This window comes from Gordionus sp. m RMFG-2023, chromosome 4, assembly GCF_954871325.1.
Source record: "Gordionus sp. m RMFG-2023 chromosome 4, tfGorSpeb1-WG-v2, whole genome shotgun sequence".
NCBI lineage: Eukaryota > Metazoa > Nematomorpha > Gordioida > Chordodea > Parachordodidae > Gordionus > Gordionus sp. m RMFG-2023.
In genome coordinates, this window is record NC_088778.1 from 17,150,219 (window position 1) to 17,172,926 (window position 22,708).

Genomic DNA, 22,708 nt, shown 5'->3' on the forward strand with positions numbered 1-22,708 from the left:
TTGTATAAATGCTACTCAGCAGCCATAATCATTAGGATATCAACGGCTTCTTATGAGGCCTAGTTCTCTAAACTAAAGAGAGTTCTATCGAGCACTAGAGAGTCGATACAGTAACAACGTAAGCAAAATTTAGTATTGATGGCTTATGAAAAAAAAATAACACAAAATTTATCTTTTAATTCATTTTTATTAAAATTTAAAAATAAAAATAGCCGTATTCTATTATAGTAATATTTTGTTTTGTATATGCAAGTATTATTTTATTTTGTATATGCATATTATAGTATTATTTTGTTATTAAATTTATAATAAAAATAGGAAAAAATTTCTATGAATGCGTAATTATTTGTTTGATTTTAAAAAATAGTGGCCCCCTCAAGTAAGCACTTGGCCCCCCTAGCTGAAAATTCCTGGCTACGGCCCTGCATTTAGCTTACATCAAATAAAAACTATGATTTATCCATTACTAACATCTGCATAGTTGAAGGTACAAAATATATACTTTTCTAACATATTTTATTTTAATACAATAATGCTTTATTTTCTTAGTACTAAATATATACTTTACTCTCCATTAGCAACATATAAAGGGCTATCACATTACAAAAATATTTTTTAAATCATTTTCTGAAGGTTCCAGCAAATATATGTACTCACAACTATGCATAAATTATTTAGAAGATTGTAAATCTTTTTGATTATAAGTTTCATAATATCTCAAAAAAAAATTTTTATACCCAATCTTAATATAAGTAGTTAATGATATAGTTTCAGTAGAAAATAATCAAAATTATTATAAATTTGAATATTTTTTTGTTATCATAGAAATTAGAGTAAATCATATCTTTGCTAGCCTGTATGGACAAAAAATAAATACTGGGCTTTCAACTTATTTGAAGCACTTAACAGCCCTAATATCTCTCATTTTTCAAAGAGCGATCTTATTATTATAGTTTTTTTATATTTTTAAAAGAGTTACATTTATAAGCAGATAACCTGTCAAGAATGATGGGGAATAATAAATTTCTCCTTTATTTGATGATGGGTAATCAGAAATGCCCCCTTTATTATTTGATAATGAATGAATCATAAATTGACCTATTTTATGAAGTGTGAATCAGAAATTTATCTTTAATTTGATGAGAGCTTATTTAAATTTCTTAATATTATTTTTAAAGGATATGTTAATGAAGTATATATTTATAGTACTTTCAATATGAACAAATAATTGGAACATATAAGGTTGGCAAATGACAAAATTCTCATGCCCGGCCAAGTGAAAATTTGGTTTATTCCCAGCCAAATTTTTGCCCAGCTCGGGCCAGTTTCAATTTTTTAATAAAGTTGTCTGGCCTAGCCCAATTTTTAATTTTTTTTGATACCTAAACCAAAATATAAGCTGTTAAACCTAAAGAAATAACGGTTAATGATGCTTACTACCTTAAGGTACTACCTATCAAATTTAAATTCTGTTTATTTTTCATTTGGATAGGCACTACCAAATATATTTATAATATATATTTGAAAAATCGTGATTTTTGGAAAGCCTCTATGGCCTAGTCGGCAAGAGATTCGCTTATTAATCCCATGGTTACGGGTTCGAATCCCGGTAATAATTATGTTTTTTTTCTTATTCTAACTTGGTGGTTCCATCCTTGGGGGGATGATATATAGGAGGCCGGACTCGACCATGTGATTCCATTATAATATATTAAATAATAAGTCTTATTACATTTTAATAAATTTTGGTCGGTATTTAGCAAATTAGGTTGGTATTTAGAATATTTTCATACATTCACTTGGTAGTAAGCATCATTAACCAGAAATAACTATTCAGATCTCGGGGAGTGGTAAAAATACTATATTTTTCCGGCCACTTCTGGGCTATTGCAGACCTGTGGCTTGAATATACTTGTTATCTAAGAATGTATATATGTGCACAATATAAAATTATTTTTAAATGCATTTTAATACATTTTATAATTTATAACCTAATAATTTAATCTTGCTAGATGAAAGTTTTGTAGGGCAATGCATATGTCTGTTATATTTCAGAGACCTGCAAGCCTGGCCAGGTTCACGGCCTGGCCCATATTATAATTTTTTAATATACTTGGGCTGGGTCAAAAAAAAATTTTTAATAACCTGGCCAGGCCTGTAATGGGTGAATGTATTGGATAACCCTTTGGTTCTGCTTATAATTAAAAATATTTTCTACATTTGTAATTGAAAAACTGTAATCTTGTTAGATGAGGGTTTTATGGCAATAATAAATCGAAAATAAACTATGGAAAACCCTAATTTAGCAAGATTACATTTTTTAGGTCTTAAATTGTAATAAATGTAAAAAAATGAAGTATAAAATATTTTTTATTGTGCACACATATGCACATAAATACAATTTTTTGTGAAAATTTACAAAGCCCTCAGCTAACAGGATTAATTTATTTATGCCTTTTACAAATACAAATGTAGAAAATATTTTTTAAAAAAAAATTGGGCACTTAAAGACGTTTCATTAGAAATTATGTAATATAGATATATTGAAAATATAAAAATATATATTTGTATAATGAAGGTATTAAATATATACTTTACTAACATATATAATTGATATAACATCTAAAAATAACCTTTAATCAATATAAAAGTAAATTTCTTATTCACAACTTATAAGATAAGTTGATATCCGATATCCATAATCAAATAAAGGGCATCTTCAAATAAAGAATAAATGCGTTAATCCCCATCATTCCTGACGAGTTATCAGCTAGCATAATATATAATAAAATAAAGTATATCTTTTCCATATTCATTAGAAAACAATAAATAATAAGCGTGCTGAACGAATGGCGTTCCTTTTACTCAAATTTAATCGATGTTCTTGGCAGCACTAATTAAAAGTAAGAGTTTATTTGCCGTGATGATATAGGCGAGATAAAATGTGCTCCTTTTAATAGCATGATGAAATGCCATATTATCAATTTATGAAAATCATATCAACTATGTAGTGAGTTTTAGGGATGCACCGATATTTTTATCGTAGCATGAAATGCCATATTATCAATTTATGGAAATCATATCAACTCTGTAGTGAGTTTTAAGGATGCACCGATATTTTTATCGGATCGAGTCGATATTTCATCTCTTTTAAAATATAGGTTATCGACCAATATTATAAATATTTCCGATAGGATAAAATGGCGTCTTAATTTTTAAAATATTTATTCCAAATTTGATAATATAAGTGTATTATGTAAATAGATTAATGTTATTTTATAAATAAGTGATCTAACAATAAAAAATATTTTATATATTTTAGATTCATGAGGAGAGTATAACTAGTCATTATAATATTTTTAAATTATGTTTTGGTGTAGTTAAATTATAGATGTTATACTATTAAAAAGCATATGTGATGAGATGTAAGTAGTGAAGTGATGCAAAATCGCTGCTTGAGTCGAATTTTAAAAACGGCTATCTCAATATTTTAGGCAAAAAAATATTGACTAAACCTTGAGACTTCGCTAATATATGTCCAAGTGCCATCTATTAACAATGCGTAATATTTTTCTGAATAAAATAGCGAGTAAGCCGTCTTTAAAAATCGACTCATAACGATTAAAACACTAAATGTATGCATTAAAAATTAAAACGATTCGTATGTACAGAACATAAAATCAATATGATACCGGATAGATAATCGGTCGATATAAATTTAATATCGGCAACGGATCAGCCTCCAAATAGAAATATATAATTTGTTAATTAAATAATATACCTCAAATGTAGCCCCAAATTTGAGTAAATTTCTTTTTGTAAACTGACAAAATGCTTTAACATATTTTCACTTTCTTGATTATCCAGGTCTGAGGAGGTTATAGCAAACATTTCTAACTATCAATTATTTTAAAATATATTTCATTAATATAAATGGTGATTAGAAATAATGATTAGAGTTCATCTTAGGCAAGGACCAAAATGAACCGAACCGTACCGGAATGAACCTTAATATTTTTCTAAAAGGTTACCACAGTATGACTAAAATATACACATTACACATTACAATTTACAAATATCAAATTATATTTAATTAAGTATGTGAATTTTAGGAGCACATATTACTTAATACTTGTACGTTCTATTTTTACTGATAAATATTATTTATTATACTTCGTTAAAGTGTAGTATATTTTCTCAACAAATTTATTTCACGTTTTTTCTATCTTTCTATAATTTTATTTAAGACAAATTTGATATAAATATTAAAAATTTCAAAATACGAAAAAATTTATAATTTTTCTAAAATTGTATACGAACTTTAACTTATGAAAATTTAAACAGATGAGCTGGGGATAACCATGTAGCCTTTTTAAATTTTTGCCCTTTAGCCATACCCGAACCGAAACCTTTATAGATAACGGTTGGTTCCTTGAACTTTAGTGTTTAATTTATGTTTTCCCATTAAAAATTATTTTTAATGCTAGTTAACTTTATTCATTATTAGATGTTGCTTAATTATCTGGAATTAATAAAACCAGTAGGCAGGCGATAAAAAACATTCGAAATATCCAAATTTTTCGAAAGATATTTTGCAAAGCTCTATTTTAACTTGCTTTCTTATAACAGCTTGAACAAACGATCGGGTATGCTCTAGACTTAGAGATATTTTTTTAATGTTAAATATTATTCTTAATTAAACTTGCTATTTTAGCCTTTTATAAAACATATTTTACTTTTTATTTTTAAATGCTTAGATTTTTGAAATTGTTGTTTCGCCTTATACATTAGAATTAAATTTGTTTTAAAAAAAAATTTATACTAAAGTTTTATTTTAATATATTAGATATAATATAATTAGCACTTAAATCAAAATTAAATTTTATGGTTGACAAAAATCCGACACCGGATAAGTAAACCGTTATGTAAAACGGTTTTGGTTATATTCCGCCTGCTAATTCAAACGGTTTGCTTCGGTTTTATTATATTTAAAATCAAATAATTTATCGTGCGCTTCTTTAGTTAAGAGATCTCTAACCCTTTTACTATATTTACAAAAATAAGAATCAAATATGCATTATTAGTATCTGATTAGTGTGTTCGAATTGAGATTGCCTTATTTTTTGTACAAATAGAATTTTTTTTATTTATATTGTACGAATAATAAAATAAAAAAAATTACTCACTTCAATAATTAAATTCTTCAAAAATATTTTCAAAAATAGATTATTAAAATATAAAAATGATATATTATAAACTAAAAATAAAAGTTCTGCAAGGAACGTGTTAAATATTTATGAATAATTTTGAATATTTATGGATAATTTCAAATTATACGAATAATGGATAAAATATTATTTGACTTATAATATAATATCTCTATTCAAACTTGCTTTGATTTTTGAATCATAAAATTTTGTTATTCATATTCATAAAATACTAATATAATAGATTTGAATATTAAATAATTCGTTTTAGGTTTACCTCTTAGCCATAACTACCACTCAAAAAAATTATACTTTTTTGTATATAAGGATAATTTACAACCTTATCAAATATTTAAAGAAAAACAAAAAAAATTCCTTATACCTTACCAAAATAAATATAGTAACTCTCCCCATTGGACGATATTAGCTTTCATGTATTATTTATAAAATATCTAAACATGTCACATCTGTAAATTTTTGTTCGTTAGAGACCTAAACTGAGAAAGCATGAAAATTATTTCAATTAGTTGATCCCCAATGGGATATATTTTTTCTGAAAAAAAATATTCATTGACATGTTTGGAAATTTTATGGAAAACATAACTGGAAGGTTATTAGTCCTCAGGGTCCCTGTTTTTAACTATCTATATATTTAATTTCCAAAGATTTGTAATCTATATATTTAATTTCCTAAGATTAATTTTACAACTAGTTTACTTAATAATAATATTATGATAGTTAATTAAAATCAAAGTTATTTCTTAAAAGCAATAACATGACTCAAATATTATAGTTTATATTTAAATTTCTGATATATAATATATTCAATTATTTATATTTATAAACCTTATCAAAATAGTTGACTCTATATAAACCATGTTCCTTTTTATTTGATGTTATTTCTGCTCTATAACAGCGACTAATTGCACAAACTCTTAACTGTTATAAATTTAATATAAATTAGCAGAATATATACTTGATTGGTAATTCTTTTCTTAAAAAAGTTATATTGCTAAAATATGCTAAAATATCTAGAATAAAATTATACAAAAAATAAAATTACAAGCTAAAGGAATTTCAGATGTGCCAGCCATGCAAATGTTTGGAAATATGTGCGGATTCAGATAATATATTTGATCTCTTACACTGTCTAAAGGAAATCCACAACCTTCTATGTATGACTTATGGATGATAGATGGTGAATTGATTATAATAAAATTATTTTTAATTAATATTTCCATAATGTATTTGAAAAGAGCTCTCTCTAACAAGGCTAAATTATTAAAATAATAATAGGATTTAGGTCCAGTAACATTTCCTAGGTTTTCATGCCTGCCAATTTGATATTTATTTAGGCAGTTTTCAAATGATATTAAATCTTTACCTTCCTTTTTAATATTTAATGTGTCAACAACAGTACCTTTTTCTTCTACAATATCATTGAGTAAAAAAACATTTGGGTGCACATTATTTGGAAAAAATTTCAAGTCACTACAAATAGCATCATATAATTCACTATTTGGCAAATTGTTAGATGAATTATATTCGTTAAAATTATTAAATATCTTGGCTAAATTAATATTTTTTATTCGTCTAATGTGTAAATTTTTTGATAAAGTTTCATAATTCTGCAAGTTATTAAAATTGTCAAACAGTTGCTTATATGAAATATCAATTGCCATTATCCTATAAAATGGGTTTTCAAATAATTTTGAAATTTTTGAAAACATGTGCGATGAATTCGTTTATTTATAGTAGAAATATTTTAGATGAATGTTGCTATTTCCAAAAATGAAGGGCATTTTATCAAAATCACATGACCATCCAACATTGATAGATAGGTCAGTTATTATAATATATAAATTAAATTCTATAATTTAGATGAGTTCAAACAAAATATACAAAAAATGATCGGAAAAGGAATCTTGATATGGATTCGTTATAAAAAAAATGCAGATTTAGAAATTAGTATCTTATTCAAAATATAAAAAAGATACATGATAGAATTTTAAATACAAGATAATTATCATTACCAGTTAAATTAGAATAGTTAAGTATAAAATTCAATTTTTATCATTTAAAGGGGAGGAACATAAAATACGATATAATAAGAATGAATATTTGCAACAATTAAAAAGATACTCATGCAGGGGCGTCGCTACGAGGGAGGAGATAGGCGGCGCAGGCGCTCGAGCCCCCTGAAAATTTTAAATAGCCCCCTGAAGCAAAAATTTTTTTTTAAATAATTCCTTAATATCCCTTTGAACTAAAAATAATTTTTATTAATTGCCCCTGAACAATTTCTTTTATAATTCTATTGAGTAATATATAGATTTAATTTTATTATTTAAAAATTAATCTAGATTTATATTAAATGAATACTATTTTAATTATTAGATTCGATTAATACATTTAAATTATATTTTCACTATGTCAGCTTGCAATCAAATTCTGTGTTAAAAATATGTCAATATCACTCACTAAATATTAATTTAGCATAGTTGAATCTTAATTGACTTTTATTTTTAAATTATTATATAACCCTAATTAAATTAATATAATCATTTATTAAAATTAACAAATTTAATTGTAATTAACATTTTTATATTTAATTATCATGTCTCTTTCTAAAATCATTTTCAAGATCCAAATCTAAATAAGTATAAGAGATTTATTTATAAAAAGTAGTTAGACATATAGTTTATAATCTTCTATTATATAAATATTTATAAAATATTAGGTAAAATGCCACTTTTGCAGACGTATTTGACAGTTATATAATATATTACAGTTAATACTTTTAAAATTTTACTAATCAATGCTTTTGATAATAAATATAAATAACAATTTGTTTTGTTATAATTTAACATCTTATTATTCATCCCACAATGGATGTAATAAATTAGATATCTTTCTTTTTTTACTTGTTTTTAGGAAAGCTATTTTATTCTTCTTTGAAAAATAGTTTTGAGTTAAATTTTTAATACGAATATATTTTAGATATTATTACAAACTTACTATTATTTTAAGATATAATATACCAACTTGAGATGGTGCGAAAATAATATATAAAATTTTAAATGCTTTCATGATATCACTCTTATTATTCTATAGTTACAAAATGTTTCATTTCTAATATGTCATCCTTGATGTATAATAACTCAAGACTTCAACATATTTGAATAATTTCTTCTAAAGAGTTTTAGTGTTTTTGCTTCATCAATTTATTTAATATAATAAATTCTGATATAAGTTACCATCGTGAGTGTCATGGCTGTGACTGTAAATTAACCAGCATCTATTATTTGTGTGGATATGTAATTTAAGATTATTACTACAGCTGCTGAGAGCATATGATTGCACATTTTAGATACGCAATAATGGTTAATTGTGTAGTCGTTTATATACTATAAAAATGGAAGATAATCTTTTAGAAATTTGATATTTCACAATAATTTTCTCGATTACTTATCTAGCTTCCATCATCCATCTATGAGGAAGCTCTAACTACCATATAGTTTTATGATTTGGATTGGTCTCTTATATTCTTTTCTTCATGAATTGTTAATTTGGTAAGGCCTATAAATTTTTTCTTATTAGTTCATTCTATAAAACAATGTCTAAAATGGTAACAGAATTATATTAGTTTCATGACCTTTTGTCAAGGTAAGTTGCTAGGAATTATATAGCCTTATGTAGTTTTTAAAAACCATTATCAATTGAGGGGGAGATGATAGACTTACGCCAAATGGCGTATTAGCAAGAAATAAAAGTTATATTTTTTCTTATTTATACGCATTTTCCGAATCGATAAAAAAGTTACGAAAATTTAACGAATCATTTAAAATTTGTATTTATAATAAAATGGATGTATAAATAATATCGTGGACGAAATTTAGTAAACTATAAAGCAATATAAAAACTTAAAATACATAAATCTTTATATATCAGATTTTAGAATGTCACCAAAAAGTACTACCATAGTAATACCTTACTTATTTCCCAATATTTAGTAAACTATAAAGCAATATAAATTTTAAATACATAAATCTTTATATATCAGATTTTAGAATGTTACCAAAAAGTACTATCATAGTAATACCTTTTTAAAATACATAAATCTTTATATATCAGATTTTAGAATGTCACCAAAAAGTACTACCATAGTAATACCTTTTTAAAATACATAAATCTTTATATATCAGATTTTAGAATGTCACCAAAAAGTACTACCATAGTAATACCTTACTTATTTCCCAATATTTAGTAAACTATAAAGCAATATAAAAATTTAAAATACATAAATCTTTATATATCAGATTTTAGAATGTCACCAAAAAGTACTACCATAGTAATACCTTTTTAAAATACATAAATCTTTATATATCAGATTTTAGAATGTCACCAAAAAGTATTACCATAGTAATACCTTACTTATTTCCCAATATTTAGTAAACTATAAAAATCTTCTTTACACCTTTTGAAGGATCTTCAAGTGGACTTAGTAGACTTTGTATACTCAGACTCAAAGTTCAAAAATTGTAATTTTATAATTATATACAGTTAATTGTAATTCTTAAATATCATGATTAATTTAATTTTTTTAAATATTTAAAGCCATAGATGACCCACTCGTTAAAATCATTCAACATACATTTAAACATTTTTATAATCCAACTACTTTGGAGGAAATATCATGCTACTCGCTTAAATTTAGCGTCAGCAAAAAAAGAAAGTCTCTCAAAATATAGGAAGGGTGCTAACTGCTCCATCACGATTGGAAACAATTGAGCTAGATGGGAATTGTTTTTACCGGTAATTTAAAAATTTAAAAATAATTTTGGTTGTATTTTTTTTACTAATATACATCAAATATGGTTTTGTTTCTTTCTTTACCTTAAATTTTAATGATTATATCCTATATTAATTCATAATATTATTTTTTTAAAACATTGATAGGTTTTTAGAAAGAGTAACTTTTAAAAAATAATTGGATGTATAAGTATGGAGATAACAGGAAAACAAGACTCCTATGGTTTGATTAGATACATATGGTCTTGCTGATGCTGCAAAAAATAATGATAAAAAATATATTAGATTATACTCAAGGTCAAAATACGTGTGAAGATGATGTGCAATAGTATATAATAGAAAAGGCAAGTAGAATGGTGAATGGGCAACGGATATTGAATTGCGAAGTGTTGCCACTTCTCAATACCCCGATATTGGTGTATGCTAGGTATGGGGCTTCATTTTGCTGGCAAATGTATCCACCATTTAAATATGATGATGGAAATATAAAAAAATTTGACCAAAACATTTATATTAACAATTCTGAATCCCATTTTGTAAATGTTATTGATTTTGAAAATTAATTACAAATGTTGATATTTTATATTTTTTACCAAAAGTATTTTAGTTGATTGTATTTGTCTTGTTTTTATGCATATTTTTTTTTATTTATCCTATTTTAACATATTATAAATAGATATATAGACTACAAAGTTATCTTTTTTAATCATACAATTTTTATATACATTTCATTACAACACCAACACTATATAATCATCCCAATTATTATTTTACTTTAATGTGTATTGCTAATACAATTTTTACATTCTAAAAATAAATTTGGAGATTTTTTTAAAATCTGAATTGATCCTCTTTTTTTTAAATCATCATCAAAAATGACTATATAAAAAATTTAGTATATAACATGAATATCATTTTTTTAAATAAAAAAAATTGCCACCAAATAAGTTTTAATAAAGTGTTAACACTGTCTGGGGGGGGGGGGGTATATTATTTTTATTTTTTTTATGGTTTTTTTTTAAATTTTTTATTTTTGCCTATAAATTTTTTATAGTAAAATACAGGAATTATTAATTGCGCATATTTAAGTTATATTTAGGAGAATTTTGCATATAAATTTAATTTTTTTTTGTGGTAAAATATTTAAGTTATTTTTTGGAGAATTTTTCCTACAAATTTAATTGTTTTGTGGTAAAATATAGGAATTATTAATTCGCATATTTTAGGTTAATTTTGCCTGCAAATTTAATTTTTTTTGTGGTAAAATATTTAAGTTATTTTTAGGAGATTTTGCATACAAATTTAATTTTTTTTGTGGTAAAATATTTAAGTTATTTTTAGGAGAATTTTGCCTACAAATTTAATTTTTTATTTAAATCTAATTTTTATTAATTTTGCATTAGGGATAAAATAGACACTACCTTTGAAGTTTAAGTGATTTTTAACATTTCTAGTGAAGGGTTAAATCGAAATATAGTATTAAATGACGCAATTAAATATAGTATTATAATTTATACACGAAATATATTATTAAATAAATTTTATTCATTAAATTGAATATATTATTGAAGTTAATACAATCATTTATAAAATGATTAAAAATGTCCAATCACAAATTTTTAAAATTAAATTAATTTAGTAAGAACATTATGGGAGCTTATTAAGAGAAATTTATTTTTTAAACTCTATTTAAAAAAATAATATCAAAAGATATAATTTATAAATTTCAACAAATTCAATAAAAAAATTTATATAAAAAATGAGTAATTGTTTGTAAATTTGGCTTGCTAGGGATTGTTGTGTGTCAATTTTATAGAATAAGGCATCAAAAGGTAAGATCTTTAATGTTTCCAAGTAACCTTTAAAATAAAACATACATTATAATTTATAAATTTCAACATAAATAAATTATATAAAAAATGAGCAATTGTTTGTAGATTTGAAGCTTGTTAGGGATTGTTGTGTGTCAATTTTATAGAATAAGTCATCACAAGGTAAGAACTTTAATGTTCCCAGGTAACTTAAAATAAGACATACAATATAATTTATAAATTTCAACATAAATTCAATAAAAAAATTTATATAAAAAATGAGTAATTGTTTGTAAATTTGAAGCACAAGGAAAGATATATTCTTTACTCAATTATTCTAAATTTCCTAATTCATAGCCATCTTAAGATTTATGTAATTTAAATTTTTATATTGCTTTATAGTTTACTAAATATTGGAAAATAAGTAAGGAATTACTATGGTAGTACTTTTTGGTGACATTCTAAAATCTGATATATAAAGATTTATGTATTTTAAATTTTTATATTGTTTTATAGTTTACTAAATATTGGGAAATAAGTAATGTATTACTATGGTAGTACTTTTTGGTGACATTCTAAAATCTGATATATAAATATTTATGTATTTTAAAAAGGTATTACTATGGTAGTACTTTTTGGTGACATTCAAAATCTGATATATAAAGATTTATGTATTTTAAATTTTTATATTGCTTTATAGTTTACTAAATATTGGGAAATAAGTAAGGTATTACTATGGTAGTACTTTTTGGTGACATTCTAAAATCTGATATATAAAGATTTATGTATTTTAAATTTTTATATTGCTTTATAGTTTACTAAATTTCGTCCACGATATTATTTATACATCCATTTTATTATAAATACAAATTTTAATTGATTCGTTAAATTTTCGTAACTTTTTTATCGATTCGGAAAATGCGTATAAATAAAAAAAAATATAACTTTTATTTCTTGCTAATACGCCATTTGGCGTAAGTCTATCATCTCGCCAATTGAGGCTTATGTATGAATTAATTTACTTTTTTCTCTTGTAATTCTTTAGACGCAACATTTTTTTATATCAACAATCAAAAATATTTTATACTGTAATAAATAGATTTTGTATGAAAAAAATATTATTTTTAGATATGTCTTATATTGTTTTAATTATTTATATGTTAGTTTATTTTGTATGCAAAATATAATAAATGACAAAATATGAATTATAGAATAATTGTTTAGAGTTAGCAAATTTAAAAAAAGTGTATAATTTTTTTAGTTGAGTCCCCTGAGATTGCAAAGGCTAGCGACGCACCTGTATTAATGACGAGTTAATTTGAAGAAAGAAGCTTTTGGCGTGAAAGAACGTGCTAGGGATTTTTTTTGGTTCTTGATCATCTCATTAGGTTAGGTAGTCACATTCAAGTCCACCACCCAGAGCTGGGGCATTATGAAGAAAGAAGTCCTCGGAACACTAAAATAAAGAAATATTAAAATGTTCGTTTATTTACTTTTTCAATCTATTATTTATATACTTTTTACAAACTAAAATTAGAATATAATATTAAAAAAGGTTAGCATATAAAATAAAAGTATAACTAAAATAAAAATATAATTTGAATAAGATATTAATTAAATGAATGCGCGATTTGAATAAACGGAATTAAATGAATGTGCGTTACATTATAAACATATACTATTTATTAACCAAAATATATAATATATTAATTTATTAATTTCTATAATATAACATAATTATAAGCAGTGGCGTCGTTAGGGGGGGGGGGAGGCGGAGGGGCTCGAGCCCCTGAAAAATTTGAATAGCCCCCTGAAGCAAAAAAATTTTTTTTTTAATGGCTCCTTAATATCCCCTTGAACTAAAAATAAATTTTTTTGACTGCCTACTGAATGATTTCTTTTATAATTCCTTTAAGTAATGTATAGATATAATTTTATTATTTAGAAATTAATAAGACTATTTAAATTTTTATTAAATGAATATTATTAGGTTAGATTAATACATATAAATTATCTTTTCACTATGTCAGCTCGATCAAATTCTGAATTAAAAATATAATATCAATAACTAACTAAATATTAATTTATCTTTAACAGTTGAAGTTTAATTGACTTTTATTATTTAAATTATTATTTAACCCTAATTAAATAAATATAATCATATATTATTTGAAAATTAACAAATTTAATATTGTAATTAACCGAGTTCAAAATGACTAATCAACTGTATATTTATTTTGAAATTTTATTATCATACCTTAAAAATATTTTCAAGGTCCAAATAAGTATAAGAGATTTCTTTATAAAAAATAAGTAGACATATAGTTTATAATCCTCTACTATATACAGTTGTTTATAAAATATCAGATATAATGCTACTTTTATAGACGTATTCAGTTATATAATATATTACAGTTAATATTATAATAAATTTTACTAATAAATGGTTTTGATAATAAATATAATAATAAATTGCATTTAAGTATTTAACGCCATCTATTTAGTTATAAATAATTTTTAAAATTAAACATTTTATTATTCATCCTGCAATAGATGTAATAAATTTGATATCTTTTCTTCTCTTTTTTTACGTGAAAGCTATTTTTTTCATTTTCGAAAAACAGTCTTGAGTTAAATTTTTAATACAAGTATATTTTTGATATTATTACTAACTACTATTATTTTAAGATATAATATACCAAGGTGGTGCGACAATATATAAAATCTTAATTGTTTCATCATATCATTTTGGTCCTTATTTTATAGTTAGAAAATGTTTCATTTCTAATATGGCATTGCCGTGTAAATAACTCCAGGCTTCAATATATTTGCATAATTATTTCTTTCAAAGATTTTTAGTGTTTTTATTTTATCAATTTATCCAACATAATAAATTCTGATATTAGTTTACATCGTGAGTGTCATGGCTATTACTGCAAATTAACCAGCATCTATTTTTTGTGTTGCTATGTAATTTAAGATTATTACTATAACGGCTGAGAACATATAATTGCATATTTTAGATAAACAATAATGGTCAACTGTGTAGTCGTTTATATGTCATTTAAAATGGAAGATCATCTTTTAGAAATTTAATACAATAATTTTCTCGATTATCAAGCTTCCATAATGTCATCTAAGAAGAAGCCCTAACCACCATATAGTTTTATGATTTGGATTGGTCGTTTATACTCTCTCCTACAAAAATTGTTGATTTGGTTTAGGCCTATACATTTTTCCTTATTAGTACATTCTATGTTACAGAGATTTATACTAGTTTGATAACCTTTTGTCAATATAAGTTGTTAAGAATTATATTATTGCATAATGTGATTTTTTATAAGCCAGTTTATTTTGTATGCATAATATAATAAATGACAAAATTTGAAAATCAGAATCATTGTTCAGGGTTAACAAATTTTAAAAAAGTATAATATATTTATATCAAATTGGGGGGTATGGGGGGCGAAGCCCCTCATAAAATTTTTTTTAGTTGAGCCCCCTGAGAGTGTGAAGGCTAGCGACGCCCCTGATTATAAGAAACAGGCATTTTAATATGAGAGATGATAGACCTACCAAATGGCGTATTATCAAGAAATAAAAGCTATATTTATTCTTATTTATACGCATTTTCCGAATCGATAAAAAGTTACTAAGTTAAATAAAAGAAGTTAATAGCCCAATATTTTTATCGGATGCACAAAAAGGTACATTGACTTTATTTATTGTTAATAGTAAATTATATAGAAAGGATAAATCAAAAATAAAAGGTTAAAAATTTATATGATGTTCACAATAGTTCTTACCTAAGGTTAGACCTGTGCGTCGATGTCTCAATCGACGGCGGCCTTATTTTTTTTATTTTTTCATCGGCGTTCAGCGGGACGCCGATTTCGCCGCCGCCTACTAAATTTTCGATGGCGGCGGCGCGTTATTTATTTAAAAAATTTTTTTTTATAATTTATTTGTGCGCTCTTTTCTAACACATTGTTAACAAAGTTTGTCTTGTAGTTTTGTTATATACATATTATGATATATATGAAATGTCAATCAAAAGTGATCTTTTGAAGTAGTTTTGTTTTCGTGGAAGAAAAAACAGGTCTTTTGTTGGGGAGTTTATATTTAAAATATGTTTATATTATCTATATCATAATATTCCGATGTCTTCACTACGTCATGTCATAGCTACGTCATGTCATCGGTACGTATTTTATTTTATTTGTTGATTTTATTTATTTATTTTATACAAACAGATGAATGGAATTTAGAGAATTGATGGTGTACCCATACCTAACATGGATTGAGAGATTTGAAAAATCGTCTTTGAATATATATAAACAATATTCCCTCAACTTTCTAAATATGAATGAAATAAATGATGTGAATAAAAAGATTCAGGCTAATATTTCACTTAATCCTTTCTTTATTTTTTACTTATCAATTTTCATCTCATATTATCAATTACACATTAATGAAATCTCTACAAGATACTCAACTTGTATATTTATTTTGAACATACTCACAATTTTTGTCAGTACTTACATTACAATTTTTTATACTCATATTTTTCTTTCATAACCAATAATTAAGAGATAATCAAGTATATTCAAATATTTAAATATTCTTATCCTAACTTATTTATATTCTCTAATCCTTATAAATAACTCTTTCTTTATTTTTTTCCCCTCCCTTAATGAATTTATTTATCACTTTAATTTATTATCTCATTCTTTTCTTTCTATCTCTATTATCTATTAGCCACTATTTCTCAAAACCTTATCAATTCCTTTGATTTAATTTTTATTATTTTTATATTATAAAAATTTATACCTTCTTTTCCCCCCTTTTTTAATCTTATTTTTTAATTACCTTACAATTAATTAACCTTAATCTTAATAACATTACATTCATCATGTTATTTTTTAACTTTTAGAATATCATAATAGGCTTGATAAGTCCCCCAAATAATTTTTTTGTTGATAGCCCTCTAACTACTAGAAATATGCATCTAATATTGACCCATCTACCGGTTTTACATTATTTTAATGTTTGTTTAATTTCAACAATAGTTTATTTATATTTTTGCCTGATTTCTTTATTTGTCTAGGCTAACCCTAATCCCTCACATTGCTACAGAACATGATGAATCGATTATTAAAGATAAGCAAAGAAAATAATGACGATTAAACAAACGCCTTACCCGTTCTAGAGTTACTGGTACACAAAATAATAAAGATCTACGCTTGAAATGAACTCATCTGGAGATTCATTTTTTTTTTTTTATCTTATGTTTTATATCTATGTTTATTTTATTTTCACCCAGTTCTCCAAATGATACACCACTACCACAATCTCTATGCCACCTCCGCCTATTTTTTAACAAATATAAACATTTAATTCTGTACTATCATTCACTTCACTAGGAGTTATTATAAATATTACTTTATCCGATTCTCTGAGAAACTTTCATGAATATTTATAGGAATGTTCAAACTTGAATGTACAGTACAGCCAATTTCATCAAACTTTATTAATGGAAAAATATGCAGTAGTTCTGTCGTGGCCTTTATAACAATACTTACGACCGTTTTATGGTTGAGTTAACATTGTCGTTCGATTCTATTTTAGAAGGAGATACCAATGCTGACATTGACAGAAATATCGTTTTGCGTGTTCAAACTTGAATGTACAGTACAGCCAATTTCATCTTATTAATGAAAAAATATGCAGTAGTTCTGTCGTGGCCTTTATTTACGACCGTTTTATCGTTGAGTTAACATTGTCGTTCATGATTCTATTTTAGAGGGGTATACCAATGCTGACATTGACAGAAATATCTTTTTGCGTTCTTCTTTTACCAGTATCCCAAGGCAAAGGCATATCATTTTTATCAGGACGCGATGTGTTTTGTACACTGCTTTGTTAATCCGTCATTACTTTCATCTACAACCCTAAATGATATAAAATTATACATTAATTATTTCCTCTCCATACGACCGCCAATATTTATTTTGTCACTTTTTCCATCAAAAATTAAAATGTCAACAAGGATTTGCTCTTAATTTTATCAAACACATAATAAATAATCCTCATTATTTTTTAAAAAAATTATCCTAAATTTACATGTCAATAAAAAAAATATCTTAAAAAATATATAAATAATTTGCATATAAGTTTAATTAGTGTTTAATGACATTTTTGTAATTTAAATAGACAGCATTTTTTTTTACTTAACATAAAAAAATATATATCCCTTACCAAATTCTTTGACATAATTTCAGAAATGCAAGACATACATTAAATTTATCTAAAAAATAACAATAACCTTATATAATAAACAATTAATTGATCATATTACAAAAAAGTATAAGAGTCGGTTATTTTTATTTTATTTGTCATGATTATCTAATAACCCAGGCCTTCCCAGTTTCCCTTAATACGGAATTCACATGTTTTTTTCCATATTAGACTAATTGATAAATCAGTTATTTCCCGTTATATTAAAAATTTAACTATCTCCGAGGCGGGAAAAAATTTTCAAAATTATAATGGGTAGGACTGGGCTTGGAACCTCAAAATTAATGCACCTGACTTGGGAATATCTTTTACAAATTATTAAGGGTTGAGTTGGACTTGATAAACTTTTTTATAATTATAAGATCTTGGATGCTTCCTAATATTGTGAGCTTGAACCTGGCATGACATCTATCGTAAAATATGAATAAAAATTTAATTCCCCGTCATTTTTGACGGGCTTTCTACTAGTGATTATGATTGTACGATTAATATAATTAATGGGAATAATGTTAATTTTTTATGATACATATATTTGTTTGTATATTTTAGAGTATGTGTTAGAAATAAATGTTTAAAATTGTTGCCGATGACTTTAGGATTCATCTAGGAATTGATGAGAATAAAATGCAATGTAGAGGATAAGAATGGGATTCGTGAGTGATACAATGAAATGAATAAAAAGAATTAGAAAATGTTAAATAAAAAATTCATTTTTCACGCAAAAGATTACATTTTTTTAAACAAAGGAAATTTTTAATTTATAAAATTAAGTAGGAATTTTTATAAGGGATAAAATATAATTAGATATTGAGAAAAATAGATGACAAGATTAAATATTGCTAAATGTATAAATTTAAAATGATTCTGTAAATATATGTTTATATATGATTATGATTGTAAGATTAATATAATTAATGGGAATAAAGTTAATTTTTTACGATACATATATTTGTTTGTATATTTTAGAGAATGTGTTAGAAATAGATGTTTAAAAGTTTGATAATTCTGAAATTATTTCTTGTCTCCAATTTAAATTATTTTCTTATTCTCAGAAAAAGACTATGGAGTTGCATTTTTACTAAGATCAGAGTTCGATAAACAACACATATTAGTAATATTCTATTGATTTTTATTATAACAAATTAAAATATAAATTTGGAATGCAGCAAAATATAAAGTATGAAATATAATAAATCAGAATTCAGACTCAGCAAAATTATAATTGTCATGAATATATAGTATTTTATTAAGATTCGTGGGACATAAAGAAGTCCTTTTTGCATTGAGTATTAATCCATCAATGGAAAAAATTCTTTCGCTGGGCGTACTGCTTGCAGGTATACAAAGAACCTCCCTAGCTAAATTAGCAAGCCTAGGAAGTTCCTGTCGTTTTTCTTCCAAAAGGTTAATGTGCATCCTCTTCCGGGATATTATGTTGGCTGAGCAAAATATGACATTCTTGTTCTAGATTACTAATGTTGTTATAATCGTTTCTTGGATGGGAATGTTTACGAGCTATTTTATCTATATAAGAACTATGCTTGCCCATTATCTTCAACTTGAATCTCATTCTGTGCATTTCTATCATGCTCTAAAAGTTTTAGATATATTTTTAAAAACACAATGTTATCGTAAAATTCGAATTTATATATTTTGAAATCTAGGATCAAATAGAGTCGCTAAGATCTAATGTTTAAAATATAATTTTATTATTAAAAATATAAAATAACTTGAAATTCAGTAATAAGAAACCCATTCAAGCATTTTTTCATATTTTCTTTTAAGCAAGCAATCAGATATTTTGCTTTGTAGGGTTTCTATTTCACTGCGAAATAATAACCCTAGTTTATTGTCGATCCCTTTTGGGAGGAAATAAATTCCACCGACACTCGGAGATTCAATATCACGTAAAGCTCATCAATCATATCCCATTCATTATTAAAGAGTTTTAAAGATTGATTTCCTATTTTATTCAGAACATTATTTATAGGAATTTTGTTTACACTTGCGAGCACTTTCTAGCATAATTAATATTAGGGAAATTTAATTTTAAAGTTATTAACCTTTTTCTTCTATCTGTAACCCCCCGGAGGAAGGTGCATCAAAATGATATAGGAGTATAACTTATGGGGGTGTATCACTCAGTTATTTTCTAAGGGTATGTTTGTATATACTTATACTTGATGGCATCTATGAATGGCTGATTGGTTGGTGCAGTGCCATTTCTATTATCCGATTCATCAGACATATCAAAATGGCAGAGTTATTAAAGTAGCGCGCTACTTAGCGCTCTATCTTTTTTGGTAGCTATAGCTAATAGCCGCTACTTTTTTTAAAATTATTTAATTTTTTAGCACGCTACTTTTTTTAAAAAAAATATAATGAATGTAAGTATAAACATGAAAATTTAAATATAATATCATAATTAATTATAATTTTTATAATTTATTATTTAATTTTGAAATTTAAATATATTTTCAATTTTTAATTTATATTTTCAATCTGTGTTAATAATCTAAAATGGCATCGCCCATGGATATCCAAATCCTTGAAAGTGATTCAGACATGAAAGATTCAATGGAAGAAAATGTACTTAATAGCTCAAATAACGATTTCCCATTCCCTAGATTTGAAAATTTTTCTTAAAATAAATATTAAAACAAAATCTGGATTCAAATTCCTGTGCTTAAAATGTAAAAAAAATATATCATCAAATCAATCGAGTAGCTATAACCTGAAGAAACACCTAGAGGTAAATTGTTATTTTTACATTATAATATTATTTATTTTATTAGACTGTTCACGCCAATTGCTATAAGGAAATAGAGAAACATATAAAAAATTTTGGTATAGGAGAATCTTCATTCAAAAAGACAAATACTATCCAAACCAAATTAACTGATAAAAACATGTCAATATTTCACAAAAATTGGCTGATAAAGTAATTGTTGATTTTATTATTGACACAGTTCAGCCATTGTCCTTGGTTGATAATCCATCATTTACTATGATGATTAAAACTTTATCCCCTGGCACAACAGTTTTTTGTCGCCAGACACTTATGAATAAAATAGCCGACAACTTCAAAGTGATGAAAGATTCTCTAATAGTAGAGTTATCAGATATATCTTATGTATGTACCACGGCAGATAGTTGGACACATAACTGAAGGTAAAAACTTATTTATATTTATAAATTGATCTGATTAAATATTTTTAGAGTTTATTTGGGAATCACAGGCCATTGGTTAGACCCTAGGACTTTAAAAAGAAGATCTGTAGCCTTAGCCCTTAAAAGGATTATAGGATGCCAGACATATGACGTACTTGCAAATAAAATTATTGACATCCACAAGTCTTTTAGGATTCATAACAAAGTTTGCAAGATGGTTAATGATAATGGGTCTAACTACCTGAAGGCATTTAGGTTATATCACAAATTTATTTATAATATTTATTTTAAGTTATAATTTTTTGGGCAGTAAATTAATCAGAATGGAATAGTTATTATTTAATCTATAAAATATTTAGTATTTTAATATTTCACATTATTTATAGAATTTTTATTAACTAAATACACACATATTTTAGTAATATTATGATTATCATAATTTATATCAAATTATAAATAAAATTAGTGAAATTAACTAATAAAATATAAAACAGAGGTGGATTATTTCATTAATTTTTATTGTACAGTGTCATTGAGCTAATCTAACATTTAACAAGATATGGTTATTGAATATTTCATGGATGATTAGATTTTTACTATATTTATTTCTTTTTGATTAATTGCCATCAATTTATATACAGTACAGGGAATTTGAAGTGTTTTATTAAATAAGTAAAATAGGTAAAGTAAGTAAAAGTATATTTAAAACAAAATATCATGTATATATATCATGAATTCAATCCTTCAGGTTATATAATTTACAAACGAAAAGTTAATATTATATTCAATTTAAATTCAATTTATATTACAGTTCTCCCCACTATAAATTGAATTCATCGTGATAACGTAATTGGGGGTTTCGAAACTCTTTTTTCAAGAGTTGTATTCTCATGTTCTGCCTTTTCCACTTCTTCGGTCAACGTAACGGGTATTTCCTTCTCTTGTGTATGTGCATCCCTCAATTGATCTGCATGCTTGTTTTTAACGATCCCCTCTGATTCCACATCGTACAATATTGCGCTTTTTCGTTGTAACACTTTTCCTTCATGCCACCCTGCTGTCCTTTCGTTTGCTATCCAAACTTTTTGCTGCTCTATAAACTCCCGAGGTTCAACACTTCTATCTTTGTAGTACTTTTGTTTCCATAGAGCGTTTTCCGTTCTTTCTCTCGTTGATAATTTCCACTGATCTAATGTCGTCCTAAGCGACCTTCCAAACATCATCTCGGCAGGAGATTTACCAGTAGTTGCATTGGGAGTATTACGGTGAGTAATTAAAACATTTACTAAATTTAACTGGTCCGGAGTCCCACATCTCCTTCCAGCATAGAAACGCGTCTTTATCGTCCGTATATATCGTTCAGCCAAACCATTCGATTTGGGGCTATAAGGGGCCGATCTAAAATGTTTT

General features: G+C 25.3%; 1 protein-coding gene across 1 annotated transcript in view; it reads right to left on the minus strand.

Moving 5' to 3' along the window:
- The window catches only part of LOC135928682 (serine--tRNA ligase, mitochondrial-like), a 32,774-nt gene extending 12,399 nt beyond the window's left edge, over positions 1-20,375 (minus strand). Inside the window, exons 1-5 of the mRNA XM_065465138.1 lie at positions 20,308-20,375; positions 6,271-6,800; positions 6,184-6,229; positions 6,054-6,141; positions 3,782-3,897 (exon numbers count right to left, since the gene is read on the minus strand). Of these exons, the coding sequence (XP_065321210.1) occupies positions 3,782-3,897; positions 6,054-6,141; positions 6,184-6,229; positions 6,271-6,800; positions 20,308-20,375 (848 nt within the window). The remainder of the gene's footprint in view (positions 1-3,781; positions 3,898-6,053; positions 6,142-6,183; positions 6,230-6,270; positions 6,801-20,307) is intronic.
- Positions 20,376-22,708: the final 2,333 nt, after the last annotated feature.